This window comes from Pristiophorus japonicus, chromosome 6 (genome assembly GCF_044704955.1).
Source record: "Pristiophorus japonicus isolate sPriJap1 chromosome 6, sPriJap1.hap1, whole genome shotgun sequence".
NCBI classification, from domain to species: Eukaryota; Metazoa; Chordata; class Chondrichthyes; family Pristiophoridae; genus Pristiophorus; species Pristiophorus japonicus.
This window is the reverse complement of record NC_091982.1, coordinates 49,343,677-49,359,515: the sequence shown is the minus strand read 5'-3', so window position 1 is coordinate 49,359,515 and position 15,839 is coordinate 49,343,677. Positions and strand designations below refer to the sequence as shown.

General features: G+C 45.5%; 1 protein-coding gene across 5 annotated transcripts in view; it reads left to right on the top strand.

The window, feature by feature from the left end:
* Positions 1-15,839, top strand: part of LOC139265657 (CD99 antigen-like protein 2) — a 141,810-nt gene that overhangs the window by 99,324 nt on the left and 26,647 nt on the right. For 4 of the 5 annotated variants that reach the window (XM_070882855.1, XM_070882854.1, XM_070882852.1 and 1 more), the window contains exon 3: positions 9,436-9,480. In XM_070882855.1, the coding sequence (XP_070738956.1) occupies positions 9,436-9,480 (45 nt within the window). The remainder of the gene's footprint in view (positions 1-9,435; positions 9,481-15,839) is intronic. The other variant, XM_070882853.1, reaches the window with a different exon arrangement.

Genomic DNA, 15,839 nt, shown 5'->3' with positions numbered 1-15,839 from the left:
ATGTTCCCGTATACTGGACTGAGAAACTAGGCCTCCGACTGCAATCCTACATTCCTCCGGGAACACCGGATATTTTCGCTAAACAAAAAAAATTCCGGACGGAGGCATCCGCCCGAAGGAAGCCTCCTACCGCAATTTTCCCCCCAATATTGCTGGGCCAGTGAATAAGAATCTATCGTACGGGCTGTGGAACCATTGATTGATTTTTACTGGCTCTGGGTTTTATTGAAATGCAGGCTTTGTAGGGCGGGGGTTCAAAGCCTCTCTCTCTTATGCTGACTAAGCTGTATCCTGCTCCTCCATAACTGAATGGAAGTGAATGAAAGTGCGGTCTTTATTAGAGCACTGCTCGTGGGATTATCACCACACAAATGTGTCAGCTCAGGTGCTCCGCTAATGGACAGTGCATGTGAGCTTGGTGCTAATATAAGGCCAAAGTGCGGCCGCAGCTCGAGCAGGACCAGGCGGCATTACGACGCAAGATTGCAATAAAAGGAGTTCTTCGCTACTGATTAACCTCGCTGGCATTCCTATCAGCCAAGGCAGCAGTAAAAGCAGTGCTGGAGACGGAGCCCAAACGGGCTCGCTGCAGACAGTTCAGTGGGAGGCTGACGCAGTTGCCAGCATCAGAATCTGCTCGTCTGCAGCACAAGGTCACTCAAAGGAGCCGGCAGCCCAAGTTTGTAGAAAAACAAACCAACAAGAAAACAAATGCAAGGAGTGTGCAACGTGTAGGACACACATGCCTCCAGTGCAGCTACCCAAGACAAATCTGCTCCCTTTCCACAGCTGCAATTCCCTCTGGCATCGAAACCATGGTTTCAGTTTGGACGGTGTCCAGCATCAGTCACTTTAAATCTTTAAAACGTTTCCCTTTTTGTAATTGTTCCCCCGCCATCCTCTAGCACCTCCTCCGCCCCCCACTAGCTCGTACAGGAGAGTCGCATCGCCCTCCCCCTCTCCAGCCAACTGCAGTCTGCTTCTTATCCTCACTGACACCTGGGAGTCCCTGGCCAAAGACCGCCCTAAGTGGGGGAAGTACATCCGGGAGGGTGCTGAGCACCTCGAGTCTCATTGCCGAGAGCATGCAGAAATCAAAAGCAGCCAGCGGAAAGAGCGTGCGGCAAACCTGTCCCACCCACCCTTTCCCTCAACAACTAGCTATCCCACCTGTGACAGGGACTGTGGTTCTCGTATTGGACTGTTCAGCCACCTAAGGACTCATTTTAAGAGTGGAAGCAAGTCTTCCTCGATTCCGAGGGACTGCCTATGATGATGACATGGCTCAGATGCGCAGTGAAGCTCCCAAGTGCTGAATACATTTAGATCAGTGGAACCTGGTCCAGCAACTTACCATTGCCCCACACACCCCACTCAATTTATCAACAGTCTCATGAAAGAGACATAGGTTTGTAAAGTTGTAAATGTATGCATTATGCTGGTAATTCTACCCATCCCTATTTATTTTCCTGGACAGTGAGAGAAGAAAGGGGATTGTAATGGAGTTGGAGATATCCCAGCATTCATAGCATTCAGTATCCGCTCAATTAGAGTCATTCTGCTATAGTTTTGTATCAGGCTTTCACAATTGCTGCACTTGTCAGGGTAGCCCTATCTCTGTTGTCTTTTACCTTCTGTCCCTTGAGAGCAAGAGAAAATACTTACAAATTCCACAGCCAGGAACAGACTTAGACAAGGAGGGGAAGGATATTACTGGCACTTGGCTTTCCCCTGTGGTACATGTGACAGACACAGCTTGCTGCTTTTAACCACACTTATGATTTTGGCCCCAAGGTGATACCTTGTGTTTATTACTCATGACTCGCAATCTCACATCCAGCTTTTGCCGAGTGCGGGCGGCCTTGGCTAAGCACCAAGCAGTCTGCGACAATGCGTTATTACCCGAATTGCACCACTGCAAAAGAAAATTGGCAAAGCAAAAATATAAAATGGCTTGCTCTCTTCCTCGCATCGCCTCCCCCCCACACCCCTCCCCCCAAATTTACCAAGTTGTGAATGCCTAGCAACCAGTCCCATAGGCCCGATTCCATAGTCCCAACCGAGGCCACATAACTTGTGATTGTTTTCAAAATGAAGTGGCTGTGAGCCTGTAGCTACCTGCGCAGTGCCCCCTGCAAACACTGTCCCCTACTGGGCGCATGAAAAGGCAGTGCTGGCTCTTATTCATACTGTAGCCAGCCGTGGCTCAGTGGGCAGTACTCTCGCCTGAGTCAGAAGGTCGTGGGTTCAAGTCCCACTCCAGGGACTTGAGCACACAAATCTAGGCTCACACTTCCAGTGCAGTGCTGAGGGAGTGCTGCACTGTCGGAGGTACCGTCCTTTGGCTGAGACGTTAAACCGAAGGCCCGTTTGTGCTCTCGGGTGAAGGCAAAAGATCCCATGGCACTATTTCGAAGACGACTAGGGGAGTTATCCCCGGTGTCCTGGTCAATATTCATCCCTCAATCAGCATAACAAAAACAGATTATCTGTTCATTATCACATTGCTGCTTGTGGGAGCTTGCTGTGCATAAATTGACTACTGCGTTTCCTACATTACAACAGTGACTACACTTCAAAAGTACTTCATTGGCTATAAAACATTTTGTGACATCCGGTGGTCTTGAAATGCGCTATAGAAATGCAAGGTGTTTTTTTTTTTAGAAACCATTACAAAATTAAATCGGTTCTTTCACACTTGATTCCACACAGACACATTCAGAAAGTCCTTCCAGAATAGTTCCAGCGAAGGGTGGGGTTGGGGGAGAGAATTCATAGAATCATAGAAGTTTACAGCATGGAAGGAGGCTATTTCTGCTCATTGTGCCAGCCAACAAGAAGCTATCCAGCCTAATCCCACTTTCCAGCTCTAGGTCCGTAACCCTGCAGGTTACGGCACTTCAAGTACACATCCAAGTACTTTTTAATTGGTGAGGGTTTCTGCCTCTTCCACCCTTTCAGGCAGTCCGTTCCAGACCCTCTCAACCCTCTGCGTGAAGAAATTTCCCCTCAAATCCCCTCTAAACCTTCTACCAATTACTTTAAATTTATGCCCCCTGGTTGTTGACCCCTCTGATAAGGGAAATAGACCCTTTATATCTATGATATCTAGGCCCCTCATAATTTTATACACCTCAATGAGGTCTCCCATCAGCCTTCTCTGATCCAAGGAAAACAAACCCAGCCTATCCAATCTGCCCTCCGAGCTAAGATCCTCCACTCCTGGCAACATTCTCATAAATCTCCTCTCTACCCTCTCCAGTGCAAACATTATATACATACCAGAGGCTAAAAAGGACAAAAGATTTACATTTGGTCTATCACCCACCACCATCCAAACTGCAGGAGCGATGAGGTGAGCTCACTAGTTTCTTGTACGGGACCTGGGTTTAAAGGCTTTCCCTTTTGGAGACTGAAATGATCAGTGGCCCATAGTAAACTGATGGAGTGATCCTTCAAGCTCCAGCCTCCACAATTGCTTTTATTGTCCTCTGTCTCTTGTTAAGCTTCTAATTAGAATCACATTTCCACTTGCCCTGGTTCAGCCAACTGAAAAATATTCATCATTAAATCCTGTTAAGCCTCCCATCAGAGCTTCAGCTCCACCTGCGGACGCTGCAGTCATTAGGAGAGCGTCCGTTGTTCAACGTGGAGAGAGAGAGAGCTGCCAGTAAACTGACTTACCATTCCGACTGTGGCATTGTTTGAGATTCTCTCCGAAACCACCTCGCTCGTCATTCTGTGTGTGTGGAGGAAGGGGTGTAAGTGCTGCTTAATTTTCCAGTGATCTGCTGCATGGCACCAGAGCTGAGCGATTACAGAGTGAATGGGTTGGGGCTTTTTTTTTAACAAAAGGAAAGATTTAGAGGTGACCTGAGAGAGCTCTTTAAAATTCTGAATGGGTTAGACTGGGTCATAGAAACATAGAAAATAGGTGCAGGAGTAGGTCATTCGGCCCTTCGAGCCTGCACCACCATTCAATATGATCATGGCTGATCATGCACTTCAGGACCCCATTCCTGCTTTCTCTCCATACCCCTTGATCCCTTTAGCTGTAAGGGTTACATCTAACTCCCTTTTGAACATATCTGGCCTCAACAACTTTCTGTGGTAGAGAATTCCACAGGTTCACAACTCTCTGAGTGAAGAAGTTTCCCCTCATCTTGGTCCTAAATGGCTTACCCCTTATCCTTAGACTGTGACCCCTGGTTCTGGAATTCCCCAACATTGGGAACATTCTTCCTGCATCTAACCTGTCCAATCCCGTCAGAATTTTATATGTTTCTATGAGATCCCCTCATTCTTCTAAATTCCAATGAATATAAGCCTAGTTGATCCAGTCTTTCTTCATATGTCAGTCCTGCCATCCCGGGAATCAGTCTGGTGAACCTTCGCTGCACTCCGTCAATAGCAAGAATGTCCTTCCTCAGATTAGGAGACCAAAACTGCACACAATATTCAAGGTGTGGCCTCACCAAGGCCCTGTACAACTGCAGTAAGACCTCCCTGCTCCTATACTCAAATCCCCTCACTATGATGCAGAGAGAATGTTTCCACTTGTGGGAGAATCCAAAACTGGGGGCCATCAATACAACATGGTTACTAATAAATCCAATAGGGAAATAGGGAGAAATTTCTTTACTCAGGGAGTGGTTAGAAGGTGGAACTCGCTACCACAGGAAGTGGTTGAGACAAATAGCATAGATGCTTTCAAAAGGAAATGAGACGATTACACGAGAGAAAAAGGGAATAGAAAGATATGCTGAGATGCGGCAGATGGAATGGGAGGCGACTCCGTTCTCCTCTGTGTGGAATATAAACACCAGCACAGATTAGTTGGGCCAAATGACCTGTTTCTGTGCTGTATATTCTTTTAATTCTGTATAATTGTTTCCATCCTGTTTAAAGAAGAAAGAAAGAAGGACTTGGATTTTTATAGCGCCTTTCACGACCACCACGTCTCAAAGCGCTTCACAGCTAATGAAGTACTTTTGGAGTTTAGTCACTGTTGTAATGTAGGAAATGAAGCAGCCAATTTGGGCACAGCAAGCTCCTGCAAACAGCAATAGTGATGATTGACCAGATAATTTAAAAAAAAAAGAGGGGCGATACCAAAAGAGACAACAAACAGCTATCGGCAAATTATACAGTGAAAGAAATGAGGAGCAAGCAGAAGGGGGAACATAACGTACTGGAAAGATGTTATTGTGCCCATTCTTCAGTTAGGTTTCACATTCCTTGCCTTTGATGGTTCAAGCTAGATGCTCCAAAGGGATAAGCATTTGGGCTACGAGAATTGAAATGGTCGAAATGTAGGAAAGAAGCACAGAGGGTAGCGGAGTCTCAGCCTGTGCAAGCTGTCGGGAACATTGAGCGCAATAAACAGATTCTCCTGACCCTGGTCCCCCAGGCAATTCAAATAGCTACACTAGTGCTGGGGATTATGGGTGTGGCGAAACAGGTCTCCAAGGTGGCAGAAACTCCACGAACCTCAGAGAAACAGATCGCTTTGATGATTACAGCCCAGTAAAGTATTGGACAGTGAGATTCCAGACATATGCAGCAAGGCAACAGAAATTGGTAAAAAAATTAATGGAAATTGCCTGCGCTGGCTGGCCTCTAGCTATTGACAACAGAACCCCATGAAGCGGGAACAGTGCGGTTTTTGTTAACCTTAATTGTTAGTTTAAAGATAACTTCATTAACGCAAAAGTGTAACTGCAACTAAAATTTATTTTGTAACTAAATAATTGAAATCTCGCTTCTTAAAAAAAAATCAATAATTAAAACTAAAACTAAAACCATACTGGTCATCCAGCCCTTTGGAACCATTACTTGGATGATTCTCACAGGAGCAGAACAGATTAAACATCCAGCTTTGAATGCAGAGCATCGTTATCTTAAAGGAACAGAGTAGGCCTGAATGAAGACTGATTTGAATCAGTAAATTCTTTCTGAGCTCACCTCTGGCACCTTTAACTCCCCTTTCACTAATCCCGTTGATGGGTTCAGAGTTTCAACCTTTAAATACTGCAGAATCGCTCCCTGTCCACATGCTAAAGTAGCAAATGCGTTTAGTCACACTTCAAAAACACAAAGAATTCACCGCAGGCTTCCCATCCTTGATTGTAGTCCATCCCTTAGTACGGAGGTGTAGTGGTTATGTCACAGAACTCGTAATCCATGTGAATGTGAGTTCATCATCATAGGCAATCCCTCGAAATCGAGGAAGACTTGCTTCCAATCTAAAAGTGTGTTCTCAGGTGACTGTACAGTCCAATACGGGAATTACAGTCTCTGTCACAGGTGATACAGACAGCCTTTGAAGGAAAGGGTGGGTGGAGAGTCTGGTTTGCCGCACGCTCCTTCCGCTGCCTGCGTTTGTTTTCTGCACGCTCTCGGCAACGAGACGCGAGGTGTTCAGCACCCTCCTGGATGCTCTTCCTCCACTTAGGGCGGTCTTTGGCCAGGGATTCCCAGGTGCCGGTGGGGATGTTGCACTTTATCAAGGAGGCTTTGAGAGTGTGCTTGAAACGTTTCCTCTGCCCACCTGGGGATCGCTTGCCATGTAGGAGTTCCGAGTGTGAGATCATAATCCCACCATGGCAGTTTGAGAATTTGAATTTGGTTAAAAATAAAGCAGGAGATAAAGCTGGTATCAGTAAAAGTGACCATGAAGCTGTCGTATTGGTGTAAAAACCCAACTGGTTCACCATTGTCTTTTAGGAAAGGAAACCTGCTGTGCTTACCCGGTCTGGCCTCTCTGATTCCAGCCCCACACCAACGTGGTTGAATCTTAATTGCCCTCTGAAATGGCCAAGCATGTCACGCAGTTACTTCAAGAAAGCCCACCACCACCTTCTCGGGGCAACTAGGGATGATCAATAAATGTCGGCCTTGTCAGCAACGCCAAATGATCTGGGAATGATGACCTTGTTCATAGCTGTGCTACAAGTTTCCAGATTTTTTTTAACCCCTTTTGTTTATTCACAAAGTTATGTGAAAGGTTATATGGTATCAGTAAAGAACATGGTTACCAGGTACAGTAGCATAGTGGATATGTTACTGAACTGGCAATTTAGAGGCCCGGACTAATAATCCAGGAAACATGAGTTCATAGCCCACCATGACAGTTTGAGAATTTGAATTCAGTTTTATAAAATCTACTAATAATCCACCAGTCATTTCTAGGCTATATTTAAATAACAGTCTCCACCTTGTGGTTGTAACTCCAGTTATCAAGCTGCCATTGCTGGTGTAGTATTAAGCAAATCCGCTGGGAGGACAGACGCACCAACATCAGTGTTCTCGATCAGGCTAATATCCCCAGCATCGAAGCACTCACCACATTCGACCAGCTCCGTTGGGCGGGCCACATTGTTCGCATGCCGGATGCAAGACTCCGAAAGCAAGCGCTCTACTCGGGACTCCTACACGGCAAGCAAGCTCCAGGTGGGCATAGGAAAAGTTTCAAGGACACCCTCAAAGCCTCCTTGATAAAGTGCAACATCCCCACCGATACTTGGGAGTCCTTGGCCAAAGAACGCCCTAAGTGCATCCAGGAGGGCGCTGAGCACCTCGAGTCTCGTCGCCGAGAGCATGCAGAAAGCAAGCACAGGCAGCGAAAGGAGTATAGTGTGCTGAAAATCAGACTTTCCTTCAACGACTGTCTGTCCCACCTGTGACAGAGACTGTAATTCCCATATTGGACTGTTCAGTCACCTAAGAACTCACTTTTAGAGTGGAAGCAAGTCTTCCTCGATTTCGAGGGACTGTCTATGATGATGAGTATTGGGCAGTCCCTCGTGTCTCGGATGACCCATTTCCACACCAAAAAGGGATAAGTTTACAGGTGTTTCAATGAGGGACCTGACATTCTAGGTCCTGAAATACATCCTGAAGGATGGAAGATGCCTGGCGTGAATTCTTTTAACATGTCGGGCTTGACAGAGCTAGGTCTTGGTCCAGTACCAAGATGACTGGAGACCTGCTCTGCTGCATGAACCTAGTGCGCACACAATCCTACTGTCCATACATAGCAGTGTGGGCTGGCCCGTGCTGCACCTTCCCTGGGCCCCGACCCTGCTGTTCTACGCTGCGCCGCTCCTGGGCTCCTCGACTCTGACCTCGCCGCCCCTCGACCCCGACATTGCCGCCCCAGGTCACGACCCCGCTGCTCCTCGACCCCGACACTGCTACCCCTGGGTCACAACACTGCTGCTCCCGGGCCGCGACCCCGCTGCTCCTCGACCCCGACCCTGCCGCCCCTCGACCCCGACCCTGCCGCCCCTGGGTCACGACCCCGCCGCCCCTCGACCCTGACACTGCCGCCCCTGGGTCACGACCCCGCCGCCCCTCGACCCTGACATTGCCGCCCCTGGGTCACGACCCCGCCGCTCTATTGCTGGTGTAATGTATTTCCAAGATACTTGCTGAATTGTCTTTACTGTCAACTATGGCTATATATATCATGTTTTTCCATTAGCTTCGTGAAGAAATGGTCTATTTTTAGTTATAAGTAAGGCCAGTCTTTATATGCAGCTCACCTCATTTGAGATTTTATTTTTGTATTCCAACATACCTAAATTGGCCACTTTTCCAAAAATGTATGAACTCCAACAATTGTAGCTCCAGTGATTGTTGCTGTAAGACATTATCCCATTGCTGTTTCTGAAGGGTAGTGCTGATGTAGTGTTACAGTGAATTGTGCCACGGTCCCAGCACTGGGCTCTTGCTGAACAGCAGCAGGCTGCTTTAGTTTTGTTGCGCAATCTTTCCTTAGTTTTAAAATAACATCGAGACATCGTTTGGCAACAGCATCTGAACGTCCAGATTCTGTGCTGTGGAAGATAAAGGGTTGACTTGAAGTAAAACTTTGGATTCAAGTATTTTAGCTCACAGACTCCTATTCTAGAATAGAACCCACATCCATTTACTTCAGTACATAGAGATCTTAACTTTTAATGGAGAAACTTGGCATTTTTGGGACGGTACTTAGGATTTCCTTATATTTTAAAGTACAGTATTTTTAATTTCCTCTCTCGTTTTCTGCTGTATCTTTTGTCTTTAAGGTTGCTTCTTGGTAACTAATAGTAGGGGACTGGCAGAAGCAGCCTGCTTTAGGTTTTTGCTTTCCTGCCCACCCCTCATTTTGTTGCCTGGCAGTGTGGCTGAGAGAGGAAACTTGCTTTGTGGGAATGATAATTGCAAAGCTGCATTCCAACCGCTCCTGCCACCGCGCATTCATTGGTAAACCAACGCAATGCCAGGCGACAGAAGTGCTTGTCTTTTCTAAATGATACCAATACTCGTAGCTGACTGCACTAGCTAAAGGGAGATGCTGGTGGACACAATGACTGAGAGTAGTTTACAGAATTTTTACAGTGTTTCTCTGTAATGCAGCACACATCAGTAATGGCAAATTTATTTTCTCAGCAGCTCCCGCGAAACCTCGCAAGCCCTCAGGTGGGACAGACATAGGTGAGTGCTTTCAACACTAATGTGATGCACAGTTGAATATTGAAAGAACTGCTTCAACTTTCTTGATACTCTTCATGTTCGCTTCCTCAGATTATTCCACACAGCTTTATGTTGGCTGGATAAATAAGCAGTACAAATGCTTCCAGTCAGTTTGTGGAATGCACTGCATGCAAGGGTGGTGGAAGCAGATTCAATAGTAACTTTCAAAAAGGAATTGGATATATGCTTGAAAAGGAAAGCAAGAGCAGAGAAGTGGGACTAATTGGATAGATCTTTCAAAGAGCCGGCACGGGCACGATGGGCCGAATGGACTCCTGTGCTGAATAATTCTATGATGACCCGGGCAATCCATGGCACAGCTTGATTGAATTCAAGTGCATAATGGGTAGATTTGTGTCAACTGATTTAATAGTCATAATGTAATTTACATATGATTGTGGTCTGCTGGAATTACTTCTGAAGAAAAAATGTTCCCGGCACGAGGCTGAAAGGAGACTTATTCTGGTCATATGGTCTGTGCGAATGGAGGAAAAAGTGATGCTCACTTTGCACGATGCAAAATATCATTGGCTAGGTCAATAACACTTAGTGATTGGCACAAATACAATAAAATCTCCAACTGTGCACAATGTAAAACGTGAAACTTAAGCTGAAACACCATGTTTTTTGCCAGTGGGTAGCAGCAATATCAACAGTGCATGGTTGCTGCACCACCACAGCAGTGCATGGTTGCTGCACCACCACAGCAGTGCATGGTTGCTGCACCGCCACAGCAGTGCATGGTTACTGCACCACCACCGCAGTGCATGGTTGCTGCACCGCCACCGCAGTGCGTGGTTGCTGCACCGCCACCGCAGTGCATGGTTACTGCACCGACACAGCAGTGCATGGTTGCTGCACCACCACCGCAGTGCATGGTTACTGCACCGTCACAGCAGTGCATGGTTGCTGCACCGCCACAGCAGTGCATGATTGCTGCACTGACACAGCAGTGCATGGTTGCTGCACCGCCACAGCAGTGCATGATTGCTGCACCGACACAGCAGTGCATGGTTGCTGCATCAACAGCTCCACATCAGAAGGTCTTGAGTCAGGGGCAAAACATATAGCTAATTAAGGAACCTCTCAAAATGCAACACTTCTTCAGTATCATGGTGGATAATGTGGATTGAAGATCTGGCTCATTAATAGGGCGTGATTTTCTGAGACTTCCTGTGAACCCCTACAGTTATTTCATGTAGTTCGATTTGCAGCCTGACTCCAGCAATTTTGCATCAAGATTCTGGAGTCAGCCGTTGCTCAGTGGATAGCACCCTGCATCTGAGTCAGAAGGTTGTGGGTTCAAGTCCCACTCCAGAGGCTTGAACACAATAATCTAGGCTGACACTCCAGTGCAATACTGAGGGGGTGATGCACTGTCGGAGGTGCTATCTTTCGGATGAGACATTAAACCGAGGCCCCGTCTGCTCTCTCAGGCAGATGTAAAAGATCCCATGGCACTATTTCAAAGAAGAGCAGGGGAGTTGTCCCTGGTGTTCTGGCCATTATTTATCCCACGATCAAAATCACTAAGACAGGTGATTTGGTCATTATCACATTGCTGTTTGTGGGAGCTTGCTGTGCGTGAATTGGCTGCCACATTTTTTACATTTTAAAAAATGGGATTGCACTTCAAAAGTATTTCATTGGCTGTAAAGTGCTTTGGGATATTGTGAAAGGCACTGTATAAATGCTACTCTTTTTGGAGGGGGTAAAAATGTAGGTTTTGGGGTTGGGAGGGAGGCGATAATCACTTGGCCTAATCATGGTTAATTCAGATCATCGCTTTACACTGGTTCCATCCAAAGAGAATGTGGTTTGGATACTTAAGCGTGATGCAAGATTTTTATATCATAGTTCACTGAATCCTGCTTTATACGTGATGCACTTCAGATCTATAAGAAGAGTTTATCCTTCATTCTATAACTGGCTGAATTGTTCCTAATATATTTTTCTCAGCCTGTACTTGAGAACAGCTGTTACTATTTGAAATCCCAACATGCTCCTTTTTATTTTCGGTTTCCTGATGGATTGTCCCACCCCTTCATGTCCCCCTTTGTGCCACACACCCTTCTCTGGCTAAAACAATAGAGATGACCAATCTGCTCCTTGATCGCTGCCAATAGCTGTGGCCCAAGGTGACAGATTCTCATATTCCCTCAACAATCCCAACCCCCACCCCCCATGAGGAGACGTACTAAGCCTTTGTTTATCATTCTCCATAAGAGCACAGCCAAGATCACACAGTGACTGGATGAGGAATCACTGTGGTTGAAATGCCAATGTGTCACATCCTATCTTTTATACCATTTTGCATCTTCTAAGATGACTTCTAATACAGTTAATAATTTGCCACAACAAACAGTCTGTGTTTCAGTGGGGAGACTGAAGGTGAAGACATGTTACAAGGTGAAGACGTTTTAAAATTGAAGCAAGTGGAGCACTAAAATTTGCTTTACCCCAGTTTTTAATGCCGATCGATACAAGACAGTACTTGGATGCTGAAAGAAAGAGAGGTTTCATTTTAATTTTAAAGAAGGGTCACGTAACCAATTTAGAGATCAAACTGCTGGGACTCTTTTGAGAAACTTTTTTGAGTAAAACATTTCTGTCGGGCTCGACGAACAACCTCCCTTCTTGTGCACTTGCACTTGTGAGCTTTATGTTAATGAGGGAATTCAATCCTACTGGCGTCTTATCTGAGACAGAACGTGGGCCAAATCATCAGGATTCCTCTGAGCAGCCTCTGTGTAAATCTGAGATTTTCCCCCTCAGGGCACTGTCTCAAACTGATGAACATCCAGCTTTCTTAATCAATGGTATCAAGGCTGCAGCCAGCACACAATGTCTCCATTATAGAAAGTTACTGTCCCACAGTAGCACGAGATTAATTTCTTCCTAACACTATGTATACAGTTCAGAAAACTTGATAAAGAACTGTGTTTGCGAACAAACTATTCTTTTAAACTGGGCTTTTTATAGCCAGCTTTTTTTTTGTGGTCAGCATGGAAATGGATACTCCAGGTTCCACATACCGTATCCACAGTGGTGTACAGGTTATGTTAGCTAACTAGCAACCCGGAGATCGTGAGTTAATTTTCCACCATGGCAAGTTGCAAAACTGAATTTGATAAATCTGATCATTTGAAAGCTGCTGGTTGTTGGAAAACCCCACCAAAGTCCTTCAGGGATGCTGGTCCGCATCATCTGGTTGAATCTTAATGCCTTGTGAAGTGCCCTTAGCAAGCCACTTGTACAAAGGCCCACGACCACTACCTCAGCACACCTGGGATTGGGCAATAAATGCAGCCTTGCCAGTGTTTCCCCCCACCCCCACATCCCAAGAACAAATTAAAAATAAAGTATAGTTCCGAGCACAAATTCGCTGATTATTGTATTCACCCTCAGCAAAAGTACATTTCAGGGGCATGTTTTTTACCTACCTGATAGCCATCAAACTGCTTGGGAGAAGATTTTCCCAGCGTTCGGTGGTTGAAATGCATCCTTTGTTTGTGATTTTAAGAAGCTTACTGTGCATTACCGGTACCTGCCCTCGGGAAGGAAAAGCTATACATAATAGCGCACCTTTTCGAGCTGAATGTTATTATCGCTGTGCAGTGTAGGTGCCAATATGCTTTATCTCCTTTGAGGTACTGGTTTGCCTGTTTTCATGGTTGAATAATAAATAATAACTTTTATTTATATAGCACCTTTAACGTAGTAAAACATCCTAAGGCGCTTCACAGCAGTGTTACAAGACAAAACAGATAAATTTGACTGCGCCTCAAAAGAAGAAATTAAGGCAGATGACCAAAGCTTGGTTAAAGAGATAGGTTTTAAGGAGCGTCTTAAAGGAGGAAAGAGTGGTAGAGAGGTGGAGAGGTTTAGGGATGGAGTTCCAGAGCTTAGGGCCCAGGCAGCTGAAGGCACGGCCACCGATGGTTGAGCAGTTATAATGAGGGATGTTCAAGAGGCCAGAATTTGAGGAGCGCAAACATCTTGTGGGGTTGTGAGGCTGAAAAAGATGACAGAGATAGGGAGGGGCAAGGCAGTGGAGTGATGTGTAAACAAGGATGAGAATTTTGAAATCGAGGCATTGTTTAACCGGGAGCCAGTGTAGGTCAGACAGCTCAGGGGTGATGGGTGATCATGACTTGGTGCGAGTTAGGACACGGGCTGCTGAGTTTTGGATGATCTCAAGTTTACGTAGTGTGGAATGTGGGAGGCCAGCCAGGAGTGAGTTGGAATAGTCAAGTCGAAAGGTAACAAAGCCATGGATGAGGGTTTCAGCAGCAGAAGAGCTGAGGTAGGGGCAGAGGAATAAGCATTAATCCATCCAATTGCAGCTATTTCTGACACGATTTTGTGTTGTGGACAAAAATTCTGTGCAGTAATTGAAGACGAAAGGGAAGGTACAACACAATGTAGAAGTCACTTGCACGCTGGGAAGAAAACAGATAATTTTTTTTAAAACCACACTAAAGATTCTTTTTTGGAATCAGGACCCCATCGTGGCAGATGTACACAAGAACGGCAGTCACTACAAGATCATAGAAACATAGGTGCAGGAGCAGGCCATTCGGCCCTTCGAGCCTGTACCATTCAATATGATCATGGCTGATCATGCAACTTCAGTACCTCATTCCTGCTTTCTCTCCTTTGATGAGCTCCCTTGTATTGCGTCCGCAGGAAGATTGTAAATAATCTCTCTGGCATAAAGTAGCTGCTGTTAACATACGTGACAGTAATACACTTTTGAAATGTTTCAATGAGTAAATGAAATGAATAAAGTTAATGTTTGTTGGGAATTGTTTACATAGAATTACTGCACAGAAACGAGCTGTGCGGCCCAATTGGTCTGTGCAGGTGTTTATGCTCCACACCAGCCTCCTCCCACCTTGCTTCATCTCACCCTATCAGCATATTCCTTTCTCCTTCATGTACTTGTCTAGCTTTCCCCTTAAATGCATCGACTTGATACAGGAGACGTGTGACATGTATTCAGTGTTGCAGCCTGGAAGTCCTCTTGAAATTCGGCAATTCGGCTGTGCAGCAGTACAGTGAGGACCTTGTATGCTATCCTCCCCCTCCTCCATCCCCTCCATATTAAGGTCAACATGAGCCAATCTACATGTGGTGGCAGTTGAAGAGATGTTATAACTGTTTAAGAAGTTGTACATTAGAATAATTTGCTCACTAATATTGGTAGGATCATAGAGTTAGCAAAAGTCATGAGCATCGTTGGCAAAGATGAATAAACATTTATAGTTTCTGGGTTTTTTTCCCCCTTTAATTTCAAAAGAAATTTTGGATGGGATTTTTCTGCTCACCAAGGTGGTAGTTGTCAGCACTGGAGAGTGGAACTTTGCACCCAGTATCGATGTAAAGCTCTCTCAGATCTACTATAGCGAAGGGCAGTTGTGCAGTAAAGCTTGTTTTCTCTGCCAACACGGCATAGGTTATTCCCTAACCTCAGAGGAACATCTTTACGTACACAAACGGAATATTTTTTATTTCCCACACCAGCCAAACCATTTGGCTTCACTGAGCATGGATGACGCACGATTGGTACCAACGTGTCTGGCCAGTTTTGCACTGTGGCTCTTGCTCATTATGGACTGGGTTGAGACATGCAAATACATCGAAAATATAAACAGGAACATTCAGGCCAACCAGTCCTTGTGGTTATTTACCTTCCACACCGTTCTAATCACATATACCCAACCCGTTCCCATATTCCTTCCATTCCTTTTCCATCATCCACGATTCCAATCTACAATTTCCTACATTACAACAGTGACTGCACCCCAAAAGTACTTCATTGGCTGTAAAGCGCTATGAGACGTCCGGTGGTCATGAAAGACGCTATATAAATTCAAGTCTGTCTTTCTCTTCTTGCGTGTTGACACAGTTTCTGCCTCAACCACTAACCCACAGCTTCCCCGCTCTCTGTGTGAAGATGTTTCTCCTGCCTCTGCTCTAAATCTCTTGCATTTAATCTCGTTCTTGACCCCTCAATGACTGGAAACAGTCTGCATCTCAAACACACTTATGCAGGATCCTTGGTGCTGGCAGAAAGAAGATCCCGATATTCTGAGCTAGATTCAAACCCAGGTCCCACCAGTGAGGGCCGTTTTTTTTGATTCACTCCAGCACATTTCAATCATTTTTTTAAACGTTTGCCCTGCTATTCCCTCCCCTCCAACCCCAGTGTGTTTTTATACTGTAGTTTATAAATCTATATATAATGTTTTGAGACATGAGGTAGACAGAGAAGAATAGCTGTTCCCATTAGCTGATGGTACAAGGGGACACAGATT